Source organism: Fistularia commersonii, chromosome 12 (assembly GCF_037954325.1).
Source record: "Fistularia commersonii isolate RoL2024-O1a breed Wild chromosome 12, RoL_Fcom_v1.0, whole genome shotgun sequence".
In the NCBI taxonomy this organism is placed as follows: Eukaryota; Metazoa; Chordata; class Actinopteri; order Syngnathiformes; family Fistulariidae; genus Fistularia; species Fistularia commersonii.
Window position 1 is genome coordinate 18,611,655 of NC_141295.1, and position 17,439 is coordinate 18,629,093.

General features: G+C 45.7%; 1 protein-coding gene across 4 annotated transcripts in view; it reads left to right on the top strand.

Moving 5' to 3' along the window:
- The first annotated feature begins 2,116 nt into the window (after positions 1-2,116).
- LOC147229061 (caskin-1) overlaps positions 2,117-17,439 on the top strand; it is a 41,396-nt gene continuing 26,073 nt past the window's right edge. For 2 of the 4 annotated variants that reach the window (XM_086157548.1, XM_086157549.1), the window contains exons 1-2: positions 2,241-2,400; positions 16,443-16,494. In XM_086157548.1, the coding sequence (XP_086013674.1) occupies positions 2,307-2,400; positions 16,443-16,494 (146 nt within the window). In that variant the 5' untranslated portion in view covers positions 2,241-2,306. Of the gene's footprint in view, positions 2,401-16,442; positions 16,495-17,439 lie in introns of all 4 variants that reach the window. The other 2 variants (XM_086157546.1, XM_086157545.1) reach the window with 2 other exon arrangements.

The following is a 17,439-nucleotide window of genomic DNA, read 5'->3' on the forward strand; positions in this document are numbered from 1 at the left end:
CCTTTCACTTCCTGTCCTCAATATGACTGGCGGTGGCCCCTTTAGTCTAAATTAGCACTGCACCTGGGACACACACACACACACACACACACACACACACACACACACACACACACACACACTGCCTCTCTCCTCAAATTATCTCTCTCATTAACCTTAACCGTGAAAGAGGAGACATTATGAGGAGTTAAGATGTTTAATATGATGGGCTGAAGGTCAGAAGGTCGTCGGATCGATTCCTCCGATCTGCGTGCCGTGTGTGTGTGTGTGTGTGTGTGTGTGTGTGTGTGTGTGTGTGTGTGTTGTGAATGGTCTCCAGCGCCATATCGGTGGAGACCATGACAAAGGGTTGGAGGCAGAAGAGCTTTAGAAGATGCATTTCCAAGACTTGACAACACAGGTGGTCTTCATCCTTGGTTCCTCCTCCTCTTCAGGTTGATCCTCCCTCAGGAGCCAATCATCTGCCTCCATCTAAGCCCTCCTCCGTGCACGTCCAAACATCTCCAACCCTGAGTGGAGCTCCTCGCGGCGAGCTGGCCCGGGGTCGTTGGTAGAACGGGGAAGTTCCAGCTGGATTGTGAAGCCACCTTCCCCGTGGATCACGCAGCTGGACCTCCTGGTGTGCTCAGCAGATGCAGGAGATGCAGGAGCTTGAGGAGCTGGAGGAGATGCAGGAGATGCATGAGATGCAGGAGCTTGAGGAGCTGGAGGAGATGCAGGAGATGCAGGAGATGCAGGAGATTCAGGAGATACAGGAGATGCAGGAGCTTGAGGAGATGCAGGAGATGCAGGAGATGCAGGAGCATGAGGAGATGCAGGAGATGCAGGAGCTGGAAGAGCTGTTGGAGATGCAGGAGCTTGAGGAGCTTGAGGAGCTTGAGGAGATGCAGGAGCTGGAGGAAATGCAGGAGATGCAGGAGATTCAGGAGATGCAGGAGATGCAGGAGCTTGAGGAGATGCAGGAGATGCAGGAGATTCAGGAGATGCAGGAGATTCAGGAGATGCAGGAGCTTGAGGAGATGCAGGAGATGCAGGAGATTCAGGAGCTGGAGGAGATGCAGGAGATTCAGGAGATTCAGGAGATGCAGGAGCTGGGGGAGATGCAGGAGATGCAGAAGCTGCAGGAGATGCAGGAGCTTGAGGAGATGCAGGAGATGCAGGAGATTCAGGAGATGCAGGAGATTCAGGAGATGCAGGAGCTTGAGGAGATGCAGGAGATGCAGGAGATTCAGGAGCTGGAGGAGATGCAGGAGATTCAGGAGATTCAGGAGATGCAGGAGCTGGGAGAGATGCAGGAGATGCAGAAGCTGGAGGAGATGCAGGAGATGCAGGAGCTTGAGGAGATGCAGGAGATGCAGGAGATTCAGGAGATGCAGGAGATTCAGGAGATGCAGGAGCTTGAGGAGATGCAGGAGATGCAGGAGATTCAGGAGCTGGAGGAGATGCAGGAGATTCAGGAGATTCAGGAGATGCAGGAGCTGGGGGAGATGCAGGAGATGCAGAAGCTGGAGGAGATGCAGGAGATGCAGGAGCTTGAGGAGATGCAGGAGATGCAGGAGCTCTGCAGGGGCCACGTTCTTCTGGAGGCCCCTGGCTGCTGCTGCATGACAAAAAACACAAAACAAACAAACAAACAAAAAACGCCTGTGCGCGCCCCCGCCGTGCGCGTTACCATCGCGCTGTTCCATCCTTTGACTCCACGCACGCGCGGCTTAACAGCCTGTGGGGTTTTGTGCACGACGCGTGCGCGCACACAACACGCACACTCGGCGCAACAACATCCATATCGGTTGTTTTGTATTTTGTTTTGTTTTGTTTTTTGCGTGTTTGCGGGTGGCGGGGCGTGTGACCCGGCGTGAGGGAGGGCGCTCGCGGTGCGCGGGGCCCCACGCACGACACGCACGACGCGTCACTCGCAATCTGGAGTCGGAGCATCCCGGGAGAGAGAGAGAGAGAGAGAGAGAGAGAGAGAGGGAGGAGAGAGAGAGAGAGAAGCGGTTTGGTCGGTGGGCGGTTTCGGGTCGGCTGCGCCGCGCCGTGCGTGTGGACGCGCTGCGGGGGGGAATCTGCGTGGACCTGCGGGAGGGGGGGGTGGGGAAATCTGCGGAAGGAGAGGGGAGGGGAGGGGTCTGCGGGACGAACCGGAGAGTCCCCGCGTCTCTCCCGTGCGGGAGGAGGGGGCCCGCCGCGGCGGCAGGATGTAGCGGCGGATTAACCGGCGGGAGAGCGGGGCGCCCAGAGGACGCGAGCCGGAGGAGGAGGCGCAGGAGGCGGCGGCGGCGGCGGCGGCGCGCCGGGGGAGGGACATGGGGAAGGACCAGGAGCTGCTCCAGGCCGTGAAGACCGAGGACCTGCTGACCGCGCAGCGGCTCCTGCAGAGACCGCGGCCGGGGAAAGCCAGTCAGTATCCGGCGCACGCACACGCACACGCACACGCACCGTTACCAGGTCAGCCCTAATCTGCTGCGATGCCGGCGTGCGTGTGCGCGTACACGCGTGACGTCGGCGGCGGGAGTGGTGACGTGGCCCGCGTGTGACAAATGTAATTGGGATGTAATTGCGTGGCGGTGACACGCCCCTCGGCCCGGCCGCTCGTGCGGGATTTTTTTTTTTTTTTTTTTTTGCTTTGCACGAGAGTGTGCGCGTTTGTCTGCGCGATGCGGGAGTGCGTGTGTGTGTGCGTGCGTGCGTGCGTGTGCGTGTGAAGGTCTTCCACAGCTCTCGGGACAGGGCGGTTTATCGGTGTGTGAAGATGCCAGATGTTTGCGGTGATCACGTGAGGCGGGGGATGGGGGGGGGGGTCATGCACGCGCGGGGACCCGCACGTGTGCGTGCGTGCGTGCGTGTGCGGGTGCTTGACGTGGCGTCAGCTGGGAATTGAGGTGATAATTAGATTTCAATTACAGCCTTGGAGCAGCTCTGCTCCTCCTCCTCCTCCATCTCATCACCCTCTTCCTCTCCTCCACCCTCTTCTCTCACGCCTCCCCTCTCCTCCTCTCCTCTCCTCCTCTCCTCTCCTCCTCTCCTCTCCTCCCATCTTCTCCTCCCTTCTTCTCCTCTTTCCTCTCCTCTTTTCCTCTCATCCTTTCCTCTCCTTCTCCCATCTCCCTATTTCTTCTCCTCCCTTCTTCTCCTCCTTTCCTCTCCTTCATTCCTCACCATCCCATCCTCTTCTCCCTTCTTCTCTTTCCTCTCCCCATTTCCTCTCCTCCCTCTCCCCTCATCCCTTCTTCTCCTCCCTTCTACTCCTCTTTCCTCTCCTCTTTTCCTCTCCTCCTTTCCTCTCTTCCACCATTCTCCCGCTTCCTCTCCTCCTTCCCTCCCCTTCATTCCTCTCCTCTTTTCCTCTCCTCCCCCCGTCTCCCCATTTCTTCTCCTCCCTTCCTCTCCTCCTTTCTTCTCCTCTTTCCTCTCATTCTTTCCTCTCCCCATTTCCTCTCCTCCTTCCCTCCCCTTCGTTCCTCTCCTCCCTTCCTCTCCTCCCCTCCTCCATTTCTCTCCTCCAATCCTCTCCTCCCTTCTTCTCCTCTTTCCTCTCATTCTTTCCTCTCCTCCTTCCTCCCTTTCTCTCCTCCCATCTTCTCCTCCCTTCCTCTCCTCCATTTCTCTCCTCCAATCCTCTCCTCCCATCTTCTCCTATTTCCTCTCATTCTTTCCTCTCCCCATTTCCCCTCATCCCTTCCTCTCTTTCTCTTCTTTTCCTCTCCTCCCTTCCTCTCGTCCTCTCCTGGCCTCTCATCATTCCACCAGTGCTGTGGAGAAAGAAAAACGTTTCTCCTCAGATGCCAGAACAGATCAGCTCCGAGCGTCCGGCCGGAGAGGGGAGGATGGGAGGAAGAGGAGGAGGAGAGGAGGAGGAGAGGAGAAAGAGAGGAGAAGGAGAAGGAGGAGGAGGAGAGGGGGAGGAGGAGAGAGGGATTGGGGTGAGATGGTTCAGGAGAGAGGAGGCAAAAAAGAGGGCAGCAGGAGGGAAACAGAGGAAGGGTGAATAGACAGGAAGTAAGTGAAGAGGTCAACGGGTGAGTTGTGGAGTGTGTGTGTGTGTGTGTGTGTGTGTGTGCACGTGCGTATGTGCACGTGCATGTGTGTGACATGATTGGAAAGCAGATTTGTGTTTGAATAATTGAGCAGGTTTTTTTTCCGCTGCTGGAGAATGGCTGCTTTTACACCCCGAGAACACACATGACGACAGCCAGCGCTGCATAAATGCACACACACACACACACATACACACACACACACACACACACACACACACACACACGCGCCCGTCAATTATTAACAGTATTTTAATTACGCGTGCAGCATTATGGCTTCAGAGCAGGTCAATGGAACTCCATTGTTTTATTTTAATCCGATGTCATCATTCTTTGTTTTGCAAGATTTTAGCTTTTTTTTTTACACGTTTTAATTTTGTTTATTTGATTGATTTCTTTATCTCTCCGGCGACGACGAGGTTCATGCGATTTAATTATCCAGTAAATGCTGGGAGATAGGAGCGCGGCGCTAACAAAGGCGGGGATATTATTCGTCTAAACCGACGACGGCTGGATTAAATAACGGCTTCCAGATCGGAGAATCGGAGGACGCTGGTTTGCAAACGCTAGCATGGTTAGCATGCTAGCTCCATTAGCCACCTGCCCAGAAGGTAACCAGGGGTCCCTTATTTAATTTGATTGTATCTTCAATGACCCGACCCAGCGCTCACAAAATAAGGATATAAATATAGAAAAACCATGCAAAAGACGGATATTAGTAATGTAAGGGAGGTCAAAACTAAATATGATGGTTATTGTAAACGTATTGTTTTGTAATTTGAACCCTCAGACACAGATCACTGCAGACGGAGGCTAAAAACATAAACACTGAGGCAAAAACATACACTTTCAATAGACGTATGATTATTGCATTAAAATGAACTTTACATTACAATAAACTCATGATTATTATTCAATTAAAATGAACTTAAAATCACAATAAACCCATGATTATTATTAAATTAAAATGAACTTAGACTTGTAATAAACTCATGATGATTATCCAATGAAAATGAACTTCACGTTACAATAAACTTAAGATGATTATCAAATTAAAATGAACTTAAGATTACAATAAACTCAGGATGATTATTACATTAAAAGGAATTTAACACTACAATACACTTATTATAGATATTAAATTAATAATAACTTAATACGACAATAAACTCATGATGATTATTAAATTAAAATCAACTTAAATTTACTTAATTAACTTGAATTTAATTTTCCTCCCAAGTTTTTCTTTTTTTTTTAAATTCATTTTCCTCTGAATTACTGCTGATAGATAATCCTCTTTTCTTGAAATTTCCTAAAATGATAATAATTTTTGACTGTCATTGAATTCCGGCTGATACATGGCTAGTGTGCAGGTTCTCTGGCTGTTTTCGCTCAGCGAAATCACTCCGTTTCAGACAAAACCCACAATATTTCTTGCCGTGCAAATTTAGAATTTTGTTTTTCTCGCTCTCTTATTTCCATAATGATTTTTTTTCGTATTTCAAGGAAAAAATTTGGTGGAATCGCGCTTCGTATTTTGAAAAATTCACATATAAAGTGACTCGTATCTTAAGGGACCACCGTAGTTTATTTTACATGATTGCGATTTGTGTTTATTTCATTCATTCATTCATTCATTCATTCATTCATTCATTCATTTTCTGTTCAGCTTATCCTGCAATCAGGACCTGTCAGTCACTCCCAAGTCTTTGCAGTTCAGGGTTTCCCACAAACCCCTTGCATGTTTTTGGACTGTTTCGGACAAATAATGAACAGAGAACCGAAACGCCGTCGTCTTCCGAAGATCTCGGAGGATTCGGATGGTGAGGTTTATTTTCCGAAGAAATAACAGAGCCCGTTATCTTTGTCGGTGGTTTACCGTGAGGACTGGAGTTGTTTGTGGTGGCGCGCCGCTAACAGGAGGTTTTTATAAAGTAAGACGAGTGTCCGAGCCCCAGAGGGCTACTGGAAGAAAAAAGCATTTGGCTGAGTGCATCTTTACTGCGCTGAACATATGGGAAGTTTATTTTAATACCCCGACAATCTGGCGAGACTGGCGCGTCTGTCCAGTTCCTAGTTTGTCTCCATGCGTCCATCGGGAGTGTTGGAAACCCCCGACCTCCCCCCGTCAGCGGACCCGGGCCTCTGACCTGGAGTACCAGGGTGGAAAAGATGCGGTATTTTTGTGGCCCGGTATGCTTCCCATCTGAAGGTTGGAGGTTCTCCTTCGCCGATGAGGGTGAAAGTGATCCGGTGTGAAAGCTCCAAACAAGTGGAGACCATTCGTTGACCCACGTTGTCATTCGGTCCTGGTTGCTTTCTTGCCTTGACGTTGTCCGTCAACGGCGTCAATCGGAAGTGGCCTACAGCATGGTCCTGTACATGAAGACCTCCGGCACTCATCTACCCTGACCATTGCAGATGATGGTCAGGACGATGGCGCGACTCGAACCAAGCGGCCGCCCGATGTCCTTTCTTATACCACTTCCGCGGAGATGGCTTTCCTTGTCTTTGGAGAGTGTGCCTTACGCCTGGGAGCCACTATGAAGGGCAAAACGTTACCAAAAAACAAACAAAAATGGAAGTACAAAGACGTCTCCGCCGTCATCCCAGGGGCCTCTTCAGTTCCGGAGACGTTCTTCAGTTTTGAAGACGCCTCTCGGACAAGGGGTGAACCGTCTTCGAGCGAAGGAGTTCAAGTCCGGTTGACACAGCGAGAAGATCTCGACAAGAATTCCCCATGAGCTGGATGACCGAGACCCTCCTCCTTGTATTTGCGAAATACAGGACCAACCAAATGATGGAACAAGACTTTCCGCATACATTTCTCATAAAGGACCTCCTGCATTTGGACTCGGCAGACCTCTCATCTGAAGCCGGTCCCGAAACCGCTGCTTGCGGCCTGATTGGTTCGCCAATCACAAGGTGGCCTTCCATGCCGACATGCCCCGAGTCCAAAAGGTTTATTTGGGACTCCTTGGTGTTCATAGTTTCCCCAAACTAGTTAGCATGACAAGACCAAACGGGATTTTTCTCCACGTTACTCCAACAGGCGTAAACGTTGAACCATAAATTTCGGACTATAGCGCGCACCTATATATTGGTCGTACCTACTCATTTTTAAATGAAAAAAGAAACCGTAGGTAAACAAGCCGCAGGTTTACCCCGTTGAAACATGAGATATTTGAAGAGGTTTTTTTTTGAAAACGTTGAACTCATTAAATGACGGTAACATCTACAACTACCGGTACGAAACGCAAATGCTTTTTTACAGAACAGAAGACCAAACGGAAGATTTATGGACGTAATGAGAGAGGATATGAAGGTAGAAAATAGAGTTAGTATGAGAGAGTTGATTTGCTGTGGCGACCCCTGAAGGGAAAAACCCAAAGGAGGAGGAGACGAAGAAGAAGATGCCGAATTTTCCTCTATTTCTTTCTCGGACAACCAGATTGATCGCTTTCGAATGCGTTTCTGCACGTCTTTTTCATGATGCAAATAGCACAAAATGGCCGATCTGAAGAATTATGGTAAACGCCAGTTTCATTTGTCCATCGCTGGCAGAAGGAAGCAACCGTAATTACCCGATAAAAATCCATAAATTAGTCTCATCATTGTAAATGCGGGTGAAAAAAGTAGCGGAGTTTACGGTACTTGTTTGGAAGCACTCTGCCTCCTGCTGATTTGCGCGCCGTACTTTCCGAAGCGAGTACTCGCGCACCGTATTTACCAGTGTTTGGATTCTTGTGCAATTTATTAATGCCTCTCCCTTCCTTTCACAAGGTTTGTTGGCAGTACAAAGAGCGGCGAGCGGCGCCGCCGAGCCACTGAACTCCCGTTTTTGGGAGAAAATGAATGATTCAGGCACTTCAGTTCCGCTCAGTCACAGAGAGTCTGAAACGTGGTGAAATGCTTTTCGGCAGATTATCATAAAAGCCGGTGTCTGCTGACACTGAGTAAGCCGCCGCCCCCAAACCGCTCGGTAATGGCGCACCGTCTTTGAGTCCGATGATTCAAAGCTCTTTATCTCGGAGATAAGGAAGATGAAGCGTCCCTTTCATGGCGGCGCCCCTTTTCATGGCGGGGAAAGCGAAATGGCCACAGTGTCATTTACACTCCTTCTTTTATCATGAAAGAGTGTGGCGGCGGCGGCTGCTAATGCAGCGACCCCTGCTGCTATGTGAACGTAAACATACATGCGGTCACCTCACTGAGGATTCAGTGAGGTGCAGGCAGGGGAGGCAGCAGAGGCCGTGCCTCACTTGCCAATCTTGGAAAGAAAAAAAATGTCAAATGAAAAAAAGAATTCAATGGTAATATTTATGTCAGGTGATTTGTACACGGAAGGTATTTTTCATTTTACTACATCGGTTTTAGTTTTTGATTCAAAATGGCTGGATTTTCACATTTACTGTCAAATTTGAAGAAGAGACTTGAGGTGAGGCAGTGGAATGTCAAGCCTCAACGTAGATTACGCAATGACGGCTGACTGCCTGCATGCTCTGCACTAAGACCGGATTGCTAAAATGTTTCAACACTTGTGCTAGATGAACAACATTTCTGATTCGTCAACAACTGTATTTATGTTGCTAGTTTCTTGTGCCGAGCGATCAGAAAACGGCTGCTAAGAGACACTAAGTGAGGCACGCAGTGATCCTGCCTCACGTTAGGGGGAGCTCCCGATTCCAGGAGTCCTTCCTGTGACTCCTCGGCTGCAGAATCCTCTCCTCACTTTCAAAATGAAGGATTACATTTCCAAACTTTATAAGGGAAGACCATAATCCCCATTTTTTCAATTAAATGTGGTGTTTTGTGTGCTACAGTTTGCATGCGTGCAGAAACGTAACCTGTTAACTGCTGCCAATCAAATGGTGATTAAGCTATAAGAATTGGTTGTGATGACGTCAGAGCCTCACCGGCCATCAACCTCACTGGTTCACTCCTGGCGTGAACGAGCAGCGAGGGTTATGGAGGGTCGCAGTGAGTGTGGATGTGTATTTTTGCCACGGAAACTGAGCTATCGCGTGGATTCAAATCCCTTTTATGGTAGTCCGGGACCTTCCAGGTCTAAATATGACTTTATTTATAAAGGAAGACCATAATCACTTTATTTTTTCAATTACCGTAATTTCCAGACGATAAGCCGCAACTTTTTGCACGTAAACAACGATGCGGCTAATATATGGACTTTTTGGGTGGGGGACGCTAACGAGCTTCACGCCGCTAAAACATTTATCCTCGTCACATCGGACCGATAAAATGACCGGGAAATTCTGAGTCCGTTCAACTCCGACACCGAAGAAGACGACTTTGACGGTTTTAGTGCGAAGGAAGAAGCCCGAGATAGCAATCGGCTAGCCGGTGCGGCTTATATTGAGGTGCGCTCAATAGTCTTGAAGTTACGGTAAATGTCCTCTTTGCACGCTACAGTTACAGCTCTGCACTATACTCTTTTAAAATGTTTAAACACTTTGGCTCGATGAACGACATCCAACGTGTCAACAACCGTATGTGTGCTGCTAGCTTCTTGTGCTGAGCGATCATGCAAAGACCCACTAAGTGAGGCACGCAGTTCTCCTGCCTCATGGTCGGAGGCGCTACTGATCCCAGCAGTTGTTTCACAATCCGATTCCGCAGATTGCCACGGATTTAAATCTTAAAGATATACTAGCGGCCACCCGTAATCCACCATCTTCTCCGACTCGGGTTGGTCTCCTAATCCGCCTCCGTTTTTTTCTCCGGCGAGTCCTTTCACACCCTCTCAGCCGTCTCGCCGAAAACGAACCCAAGATGTCACGAGCGCCGCCGTCAGCGTGTCGACGTTTAGTAATTTAACAGGTACAGTACATTCATGGGATCCAGCTCGAGATGGCTCTCCTTCATCACCTCCCCGATGGAGGACCATGAAGATGGAGCGTCGGGAGACGTGCGAACCGGGCTGAGGCGGCGGGAACAAGTTATAATGAGCGCAGGATTGGACGCCGTAATCCTTACAGGGAATTTCAGTACACGAAATGATCCGTTCAGGAGCGCTCTTGAACGCAGCTCTGTAGGCCAATCGAGTTCAGCTGCGGAAACGGTGTTTCGGTCGTTCCTTGCGTGGGAAAGCAAACGGGGAAGATGTGACAACAGTTAGAAGGGTCAAAGTTCAATGTTGGTCTCGACTTGTGTGAATCTTGTGGTTGATACAACGCTTGCTAGCGCGGTTGCGGCGCAGCTGTTAGCGCTTCCGCTAACAGGATTCTGTCTTTGTGGAGCCTCCATGTCCTCTGAGGGGTTCCTCCAGGTTCCTCCAGGTTCCTCCTTCAGTCCAAACACATGCAGGAGGTTCATTGGAAACCCGACGTGTAAACGAGTGAGTGAACGATCGCGTTTTTCTCTCTCTTATCACTCACGCTTTGCCGTTTTCAGCAATTTCTTTTATTTATTCATGTTGAAATCTTCTTGTCATGGCAACTGGAGTTTCTTCACCTGTAGACGTTTCACCCATATCCTTCTCCAGGCTTCTTCAGTTCAGTTTTATTTATTCGTCTCATTCATAGTTCATTCATAGAGATCATAAACGAGAGGGCGAGGGGTCGCATGTGTCCGTATGATGTATGAAGGAAAAAATGAAAGGTTTCTTTATGTAGCCATGTGATCCACCTGGCAATTTTGACCTTTTCTTACCAACGAAGCTAAAAGTTCTCCTCCAAACTTGAAAATCTGCATCGTCCCCATTTTAAGGTCAGCCATATTTAATGTAGAGACCGATAGCAAGTTTCCGAAGCAGGGGTCGGCAACCTTTACCACTCGGAGAGCCATTCTGAGCCGTTTCCCCACAGAAAACAGCGGGAGCCACATAACACTTTTGAGATTTAAAACGAATTAACACGGCATATGACGTTGTTTTTTTGTCGCCTTTGTGCTATGTATAAACAAAATGTGTTGCGTTTTTTTTTTTACAACTATAGAGAAAACGATATTACACTTCCCTTCAACCCAAGGTGTTGGGTTGAAGGTTACTTTGAAGCGAAATCCGTCTTGTGTTTATGGAAAGAAAATTTAAATTATCCACCGGCAGCAAACCAAAAATGCTGTTCTTTTACTGGCGTGTGCAGTCGCTTATGAAGAGCGACAGAAATATTCAGACGCGTTTTATCTAGATGCTCCGAAATCGCCATAATCTTAAAATTCAAAATGACATTTTAAAAATGTTTGAACTAAAATAAAAGTACAATTTTAATTAAATTATTGTTTTCAAAAGCCACAGGGAGCTGCCGGTTGCTGACCCATCAGCTAGCATGATGCAGGCTAGGTTGATGATGTATGGAGGCTGATCATGCTAACTTTAGCTTTAAGCTAGTGTTAGCGTTGGCTTGTTATGGTACGGTTTATAAGCTAATAAAACCACATTGTGCTGCTTTTGGGTGCGATTTCCAATTCCAGGGAATCAAAGGGACTAATGCTAAGCTACACATGCAGTTGTTTATTTAGAGCGGAAACATTTTTGAATGAGATTTATTGAGATGTTACAACATTCGCCATAATATTCAAATTTAAATGACATTTTAAAAGAACAAACCAAACTAAAAAAAATTTTAGTTAAATACGCTTTCATGATTTTCAAAAGTCACAGTTGGTGACCCTTGAGCTAGCACAATGCAAGCTAGGTTGATGGTGTATGGAGGTCGCTCGTGCTAACTTTAGCTTTAGCTTGCTACAGCAGTTTCCAGTCCATGGAAAGCAAAGAGACTGATGCTAAGCTACACATGCAGTCGTTTATTAGAGAGGAAGACTATTTGATTGATATTTATTGAGATGTTTCAAGATCGCCATAATATTCAAATTTAAATGACATTTTAAAAATGAACAAACCAAAATAATATACATTTTAATTAAATACGCATTCATTTTTTTTTTCAAAAGTCACAGTTGATGACCCCTGAGTTAGCGCAATGCATGCTAGGTTGATGACATATGGAGGTCGCTCATGCTAACTTTAGCTTTAGCTCACTATAGCAGTTTCCATTCCAAGGGAAGCAAAGGGACTGATGCTAAGCTACACATGCAGTCGTTTATTCAGAGACGAAAAATATTTGATTGATATTTATTGAGATGTTACAAGATCGCCATAATATTCAAATTTAAATGTAAGTTTACAAATGAGCAAACCAAAATAAAATAAATTTTAATTAAATACGCTTTCATGATTTTCAAAAGTCACAGTTGGTGACCCCTGAGCTAGCACAATGCATGCTAGGTTGATGACAAATGGAGGTTGCTCGTGCTAACTTTAGCTTTAGCCCGCTATAGCAGTTTCCAGTTCAAGGGAAGCAAAGGGACTGATGCTAAGCTACACATGCAGTCATTTATTAAGACCAACAAAAATATTTGACATGTTTTATTTCGATCTTACCGCATCAACTAAAATAAAATACATTTTAATGAAATACTCAAATAATTATTTTCAAAAGCTATATCAGAGGGTTCTGAGAGCCCTGCGCAAACACAGCCACCAACAGGAACCCGGTGCTGAAACCCATTAGCAGGTCAGAAGGTCTCCCAGCTCTGCAGCCACCAAAGCGAAGACCGGCAGCAAACCAAAAATGCTGTTCTTTTACTGGCGTGTGCAGTCGCTTATGAAGAGCGACAGAAATATTCAGACGCGTTTTATCTAGATGCTCCGAAATCGCCATAATCTTAAAATTCAAAATGACATTTTAAAAATGTTTGAACTAAAATAAAAGTACAATTTTAATTAAATTATTGTTTTCAAAAGCCACAGGGAGCTGCCGGTTGCTGACCCATCAGCTAGCATGATGCAGGCTAGGTTGATGATGTATGGAGGCTGATCATGCTAACTTTAGCTTTAAGCTAGTGTTAGCGTTGGCTTGTTATGGTACGGTTTATAAGCTAATAAAACCACATTGTGCTGCTTTTGGGTGCGATTTCCAATTCCAGGGAATCAAAGGGACTAATGCTAAGCTACACATGCAGTTGTTTATTTAGAGCGGAAACATTTTTGAATGAGATTTATTGAGATGTTACAACATTCGCCATAATATTCAAATTTAAATGACATTTAAATGACAAAGGGACTGATGCTAAGCTACACATGCAGTCATTTATTAAGACCAACAAAAATATTTGACATGTTTTATTTCGATCTTACCGCATCAACTAAAATAAAATACATTTTAATGAAATACTCAAATAATTATTTTCAAAAGCTATATCAGAGGGTTCTGAGAGCCCTGCGCAAACACAGCCACCAACAGGAACCCGGTGCTGAAACCCATTAGCAGGTCAGAAGGTCTCCCAGCTCTGCAGCCACCAAAGCGAAGACGCGCCCATTTTTGTTTTCCTTAAATATCCCAAACCTACATTTGGAGCTGCATCGTCCTCCTCTCTTCTCTCGGCGAGCGTTAGCTGGGTAAACCTGCTGGTTGAAAACGCCGCAGAGCTCCCGACACCTTCGCCCAGAAGAGCCGCTTCGCCCGACGCTCCTTTAAATCTGCGGTTCCGGTTTTGAACCAAAGGTTAAACACACACACACTCAATTTCACGCCTCCGCCTGTGCCGTCGGAGCAGTTTGAATATTTACTGCACGGCAAGGTTAAGACACATTTGTCCCCCCCAAAAAAGTCAAGTCGCCTTTTATTTATAACCGTAATCTCGCCTCGAAGGGCTTTACATTCCGCACACACACACACACACACACACAGTGAAAGCGCAGTATCCCCTGGCCGTCCAGCATTAGCATCCCCGACGCGTGAAAAGGTTGTGGCACGCCGTTTATTTTGAACGCATCTCTCAACCGCCAAGCTGTTGGCGTAGCACCTGCACGGCGGCGCCAAAACAAAAAAAGCCCCGGGATCTGGAGATGCGTAAATTGACGGGGCGAAGTCGGCGCTGACGCAAACTGGAAAATGCTTTTCTGGTAACGAGAACCCCCGAGAAAAGGCCGGCGTGTCGCTGGGAGGGGGGGAGGTGATTCACCGCTGATGCACCCGGGGGTTCCACACCACCAAAAACGTAAATACCTGCAAATAATGTGATTTCATGTCAAATCCATCTCTCTAATTTGAGTAAAAATAGCATAAAATACTATAATGTTATTACCGCCAGGAGGCTGACCGTATGTGTGAATGGCACACTGATGGGTTACCATGGTTACCTCTCATCCTTTGCAGCATTATGTCTATAATTAACATAAAAAATGTGAACTCTGGTCCAAGAATATTATCAGGGGTGGGTTCTGACCGGCTGAATGGATTCTGGCAAATAATCTCAGACTTTATTTTCAGATTAAATCCCGAGAAAACAAACTCTCCAGTGTTTACAAGAAGCAAAATAAAATCGTCTTGTCCGCCGATCAGCATCCTGTCCTCTGCATGTGCATGTGCATATCCATGACAACCTTGATCTTTGACACGGCGTAAGAAGGATGAGGAGCGCGCACACACACACACACACACACAAACACACACACACACACACTGACAAAAACCAACACACACTCTGAAAAAGACACAGAAAAGCGGCTTGTTTAGTTCTCGGCTTCGACTTTTCTTTTTTTTTTTCTCGTTTTTCTTCTTTTTTTTTTTTTTTTTTTTTTTTTTTTTTGGGTCCTACCCTGATAATCCACGGGCCGTAATCTGCAGCCGCTCTATAATCTGGGGAAAAGCTTCTCCCTCTCCGGGCGGCTCGATCTGCACTTCATCCCTTCATCCCGCTCTCACACTCTAATTTTCCCTGTAATTTGCTAAAGAGCGAGTGCTGATTGGTGCTTCCGCCGCTCTGTTTACACTCCGCACTTGACATCATCCCCTTGTGTGTGTGCATGTGTGTCTGTGTGTGTGTGTGTGTGCACGTGCACCCCCACACACCATCTATCAGGGATTAAAATGAGTGCCTCTCCCCTTCCCCCCTCCAGCAGCTGAATCGATGAATACAGATATCTGTGTCACCGCCGGACTATCAGACACACACACACACACACACACACACACACACACACTGCGTCCTCAAACATATGACAGGGTCTCTGCTTCATCACGTTACCCCTGCAACCCAAATCCAGGGTGTGTTAATCAGATATTCCCGTGCAGCTGGTGAAGACGGAGCGACTCGCTGACCTGAAATAATTCATCCTTCTTTTGTTGGAGAGCTAAAAACACATTTCCATCCTGTTCTTCGCCTCAAATGTCTATTTGCGGGACCCCGAATGTCTGTTTCGCCACGTTTGTATTAAAATAACGGGCTGCGCTTTATGTGATCGCCAAAATAAAAGCGCGTGCGTCAGCAGCCGCTACATTTAGGCTTCTTGTTTTGCAGAAGTTTTGCAGAAAAGTTTGAGCTAACAGACAAGCTAGCACTCCGATCGCTAGCTTTAGCCTGTAAAAGTGACTTATAGAAACATATTCACTCATCGATGATCAGCGTTTGGTGGAATTTATTTCAGAATATCTTACAAGGCACGCGCAGCGAGAAGGTTTCTGGTTGGAAACCCACAGGAGGCCTTTTTGTGTGAAGTCTTTGTGTTCCTCAGGGTTCTCCAGGCTCCTCCCACAGTCCAAACACATGCAGGAGGTTCATGAATTGTTGTTATACGTCCAGGGACTATTTAGGAATCCAACGGTCCCTTAAGATACTAATTCAATTCCTACTTTAAATTAATATTCCCCATTAAAAATAATAGATAACAAATGAATTTGTCCCAAACCCTGTCTAAAACTCGCAAAATAAGGATATCAATATAGAAAAAGCCTGAAAAAGAAGGATGCTAATCATGTAGAAGACATCAAAATGGAAAATCATGACTATTGTAAACTTGCTTTCTTAGGGCTCTTGATGATTTAAAAAAAAATACACAAAATAAGCACATTGATATAAAATGATAGAAACACCAAGAACCTCGCGAATTTCAAAATTTGATTTTCCTGTCTCGTATTCCTATCATGAAATTTTCTCCATATTTCAAGGATGAAATTTGCTCGAATCGCGCTTCGGTTCTTAAAATATTCAAATGTAAAGTGTGTGCATCCTAAGGGGCCCCTGTACTCTATTCTTACCCGTTGGACCAGAGCTCAAAGAGCTCCTGGAGCTCCTGGAGCTCCTGGAGGTCCTGCACGGCGGCTCAGAAAGCAAATCAGCACTTTGCAGTTTTCATGCCATGTTAAGCCGTTCATGTCTCTGAAATTTACACAGAGTCCATTTTCAATGCTCTCAAAAAGTCTCGGCTCCACGGGTTCACGCGTCCCTCCGGAGCGACGAGCTCCTGGCTTGGCTCCTCCGGCTGCAGCAGAGGTGGTTCGGAGCCTCGGCAGGTGTCCAAGTGCCGCTTCCCGCTCCGTCTGCAGTTAAATGAGCACGGCTTCGTTAACCAGAACCCCCTTCTTCCTCTCCCTCCGTATGTTTCAGAGCTCCTTGGAGCAGCGAAGCGGGTGAATGTTAACATCCAGGATGCAGACGGGTGAGAAGCAAACACTCTTTCCAGTAGCATGCAGAATATATACATATATATGTGTCTATATGAAACACCTATTGTGCTTATGGGTAAAATTAGCCCGGGGTGTATAATGATGGAGGAAGAATTCATGTAAATCAGTACACCTACACACACACACACACACGCTGCTGCAAGCACAATGATACACAGCCGCCAGCACTGCAGCACATATACAGCACACCCGAGGATACGCCTATTTACTTGTGCTTGAATGTGGCAGCGTGTTATATTTGCACGGGTTCCCATCATTTGCACATGAGAATATATCGAATGCCATGTTATAATATGCTATAATATAATATGCTGTAATATACTATCATAAAATGTACTGTAATATCCGATGCAATGCTATGCTATGCCATAATATAATATAATATAATATAATATAATATAATATAATATAATATAATATGTACTATACTGTAAGATATATACTAAAAGTTTATTTAATATAATTCATTTTAATATAATTAATAAAGATAATTAATATGATTATAATATAATATAATATAATATAATATCTTACAAATTGCTTTTCTAAAAGATATATTCTGTAAGTTGATATAATGCCATATATTTTAATAGAATTTAAAATGAATTAATAATGATATGCCATAATGTTCTATAATAAGATATGCTAAAATATGCAAAAGAATAATAAACTAACATATGCTATAATACAATATGCTATATAATATAATATTATATAATATAAATTGCTTTTCTAAAAGATATATTCTGTAAGTTAATATGATGTCATATATTTTAATTTAATTTAAATGAATTAATAATGATATACCACAATGTTCTATCATAAAATATGCTAAAATACGCAAAACTACAATAAACTATAATATGCTATAATATGCTATAATAGGCAATAATAGGCTATAATAGGCTATCATATAA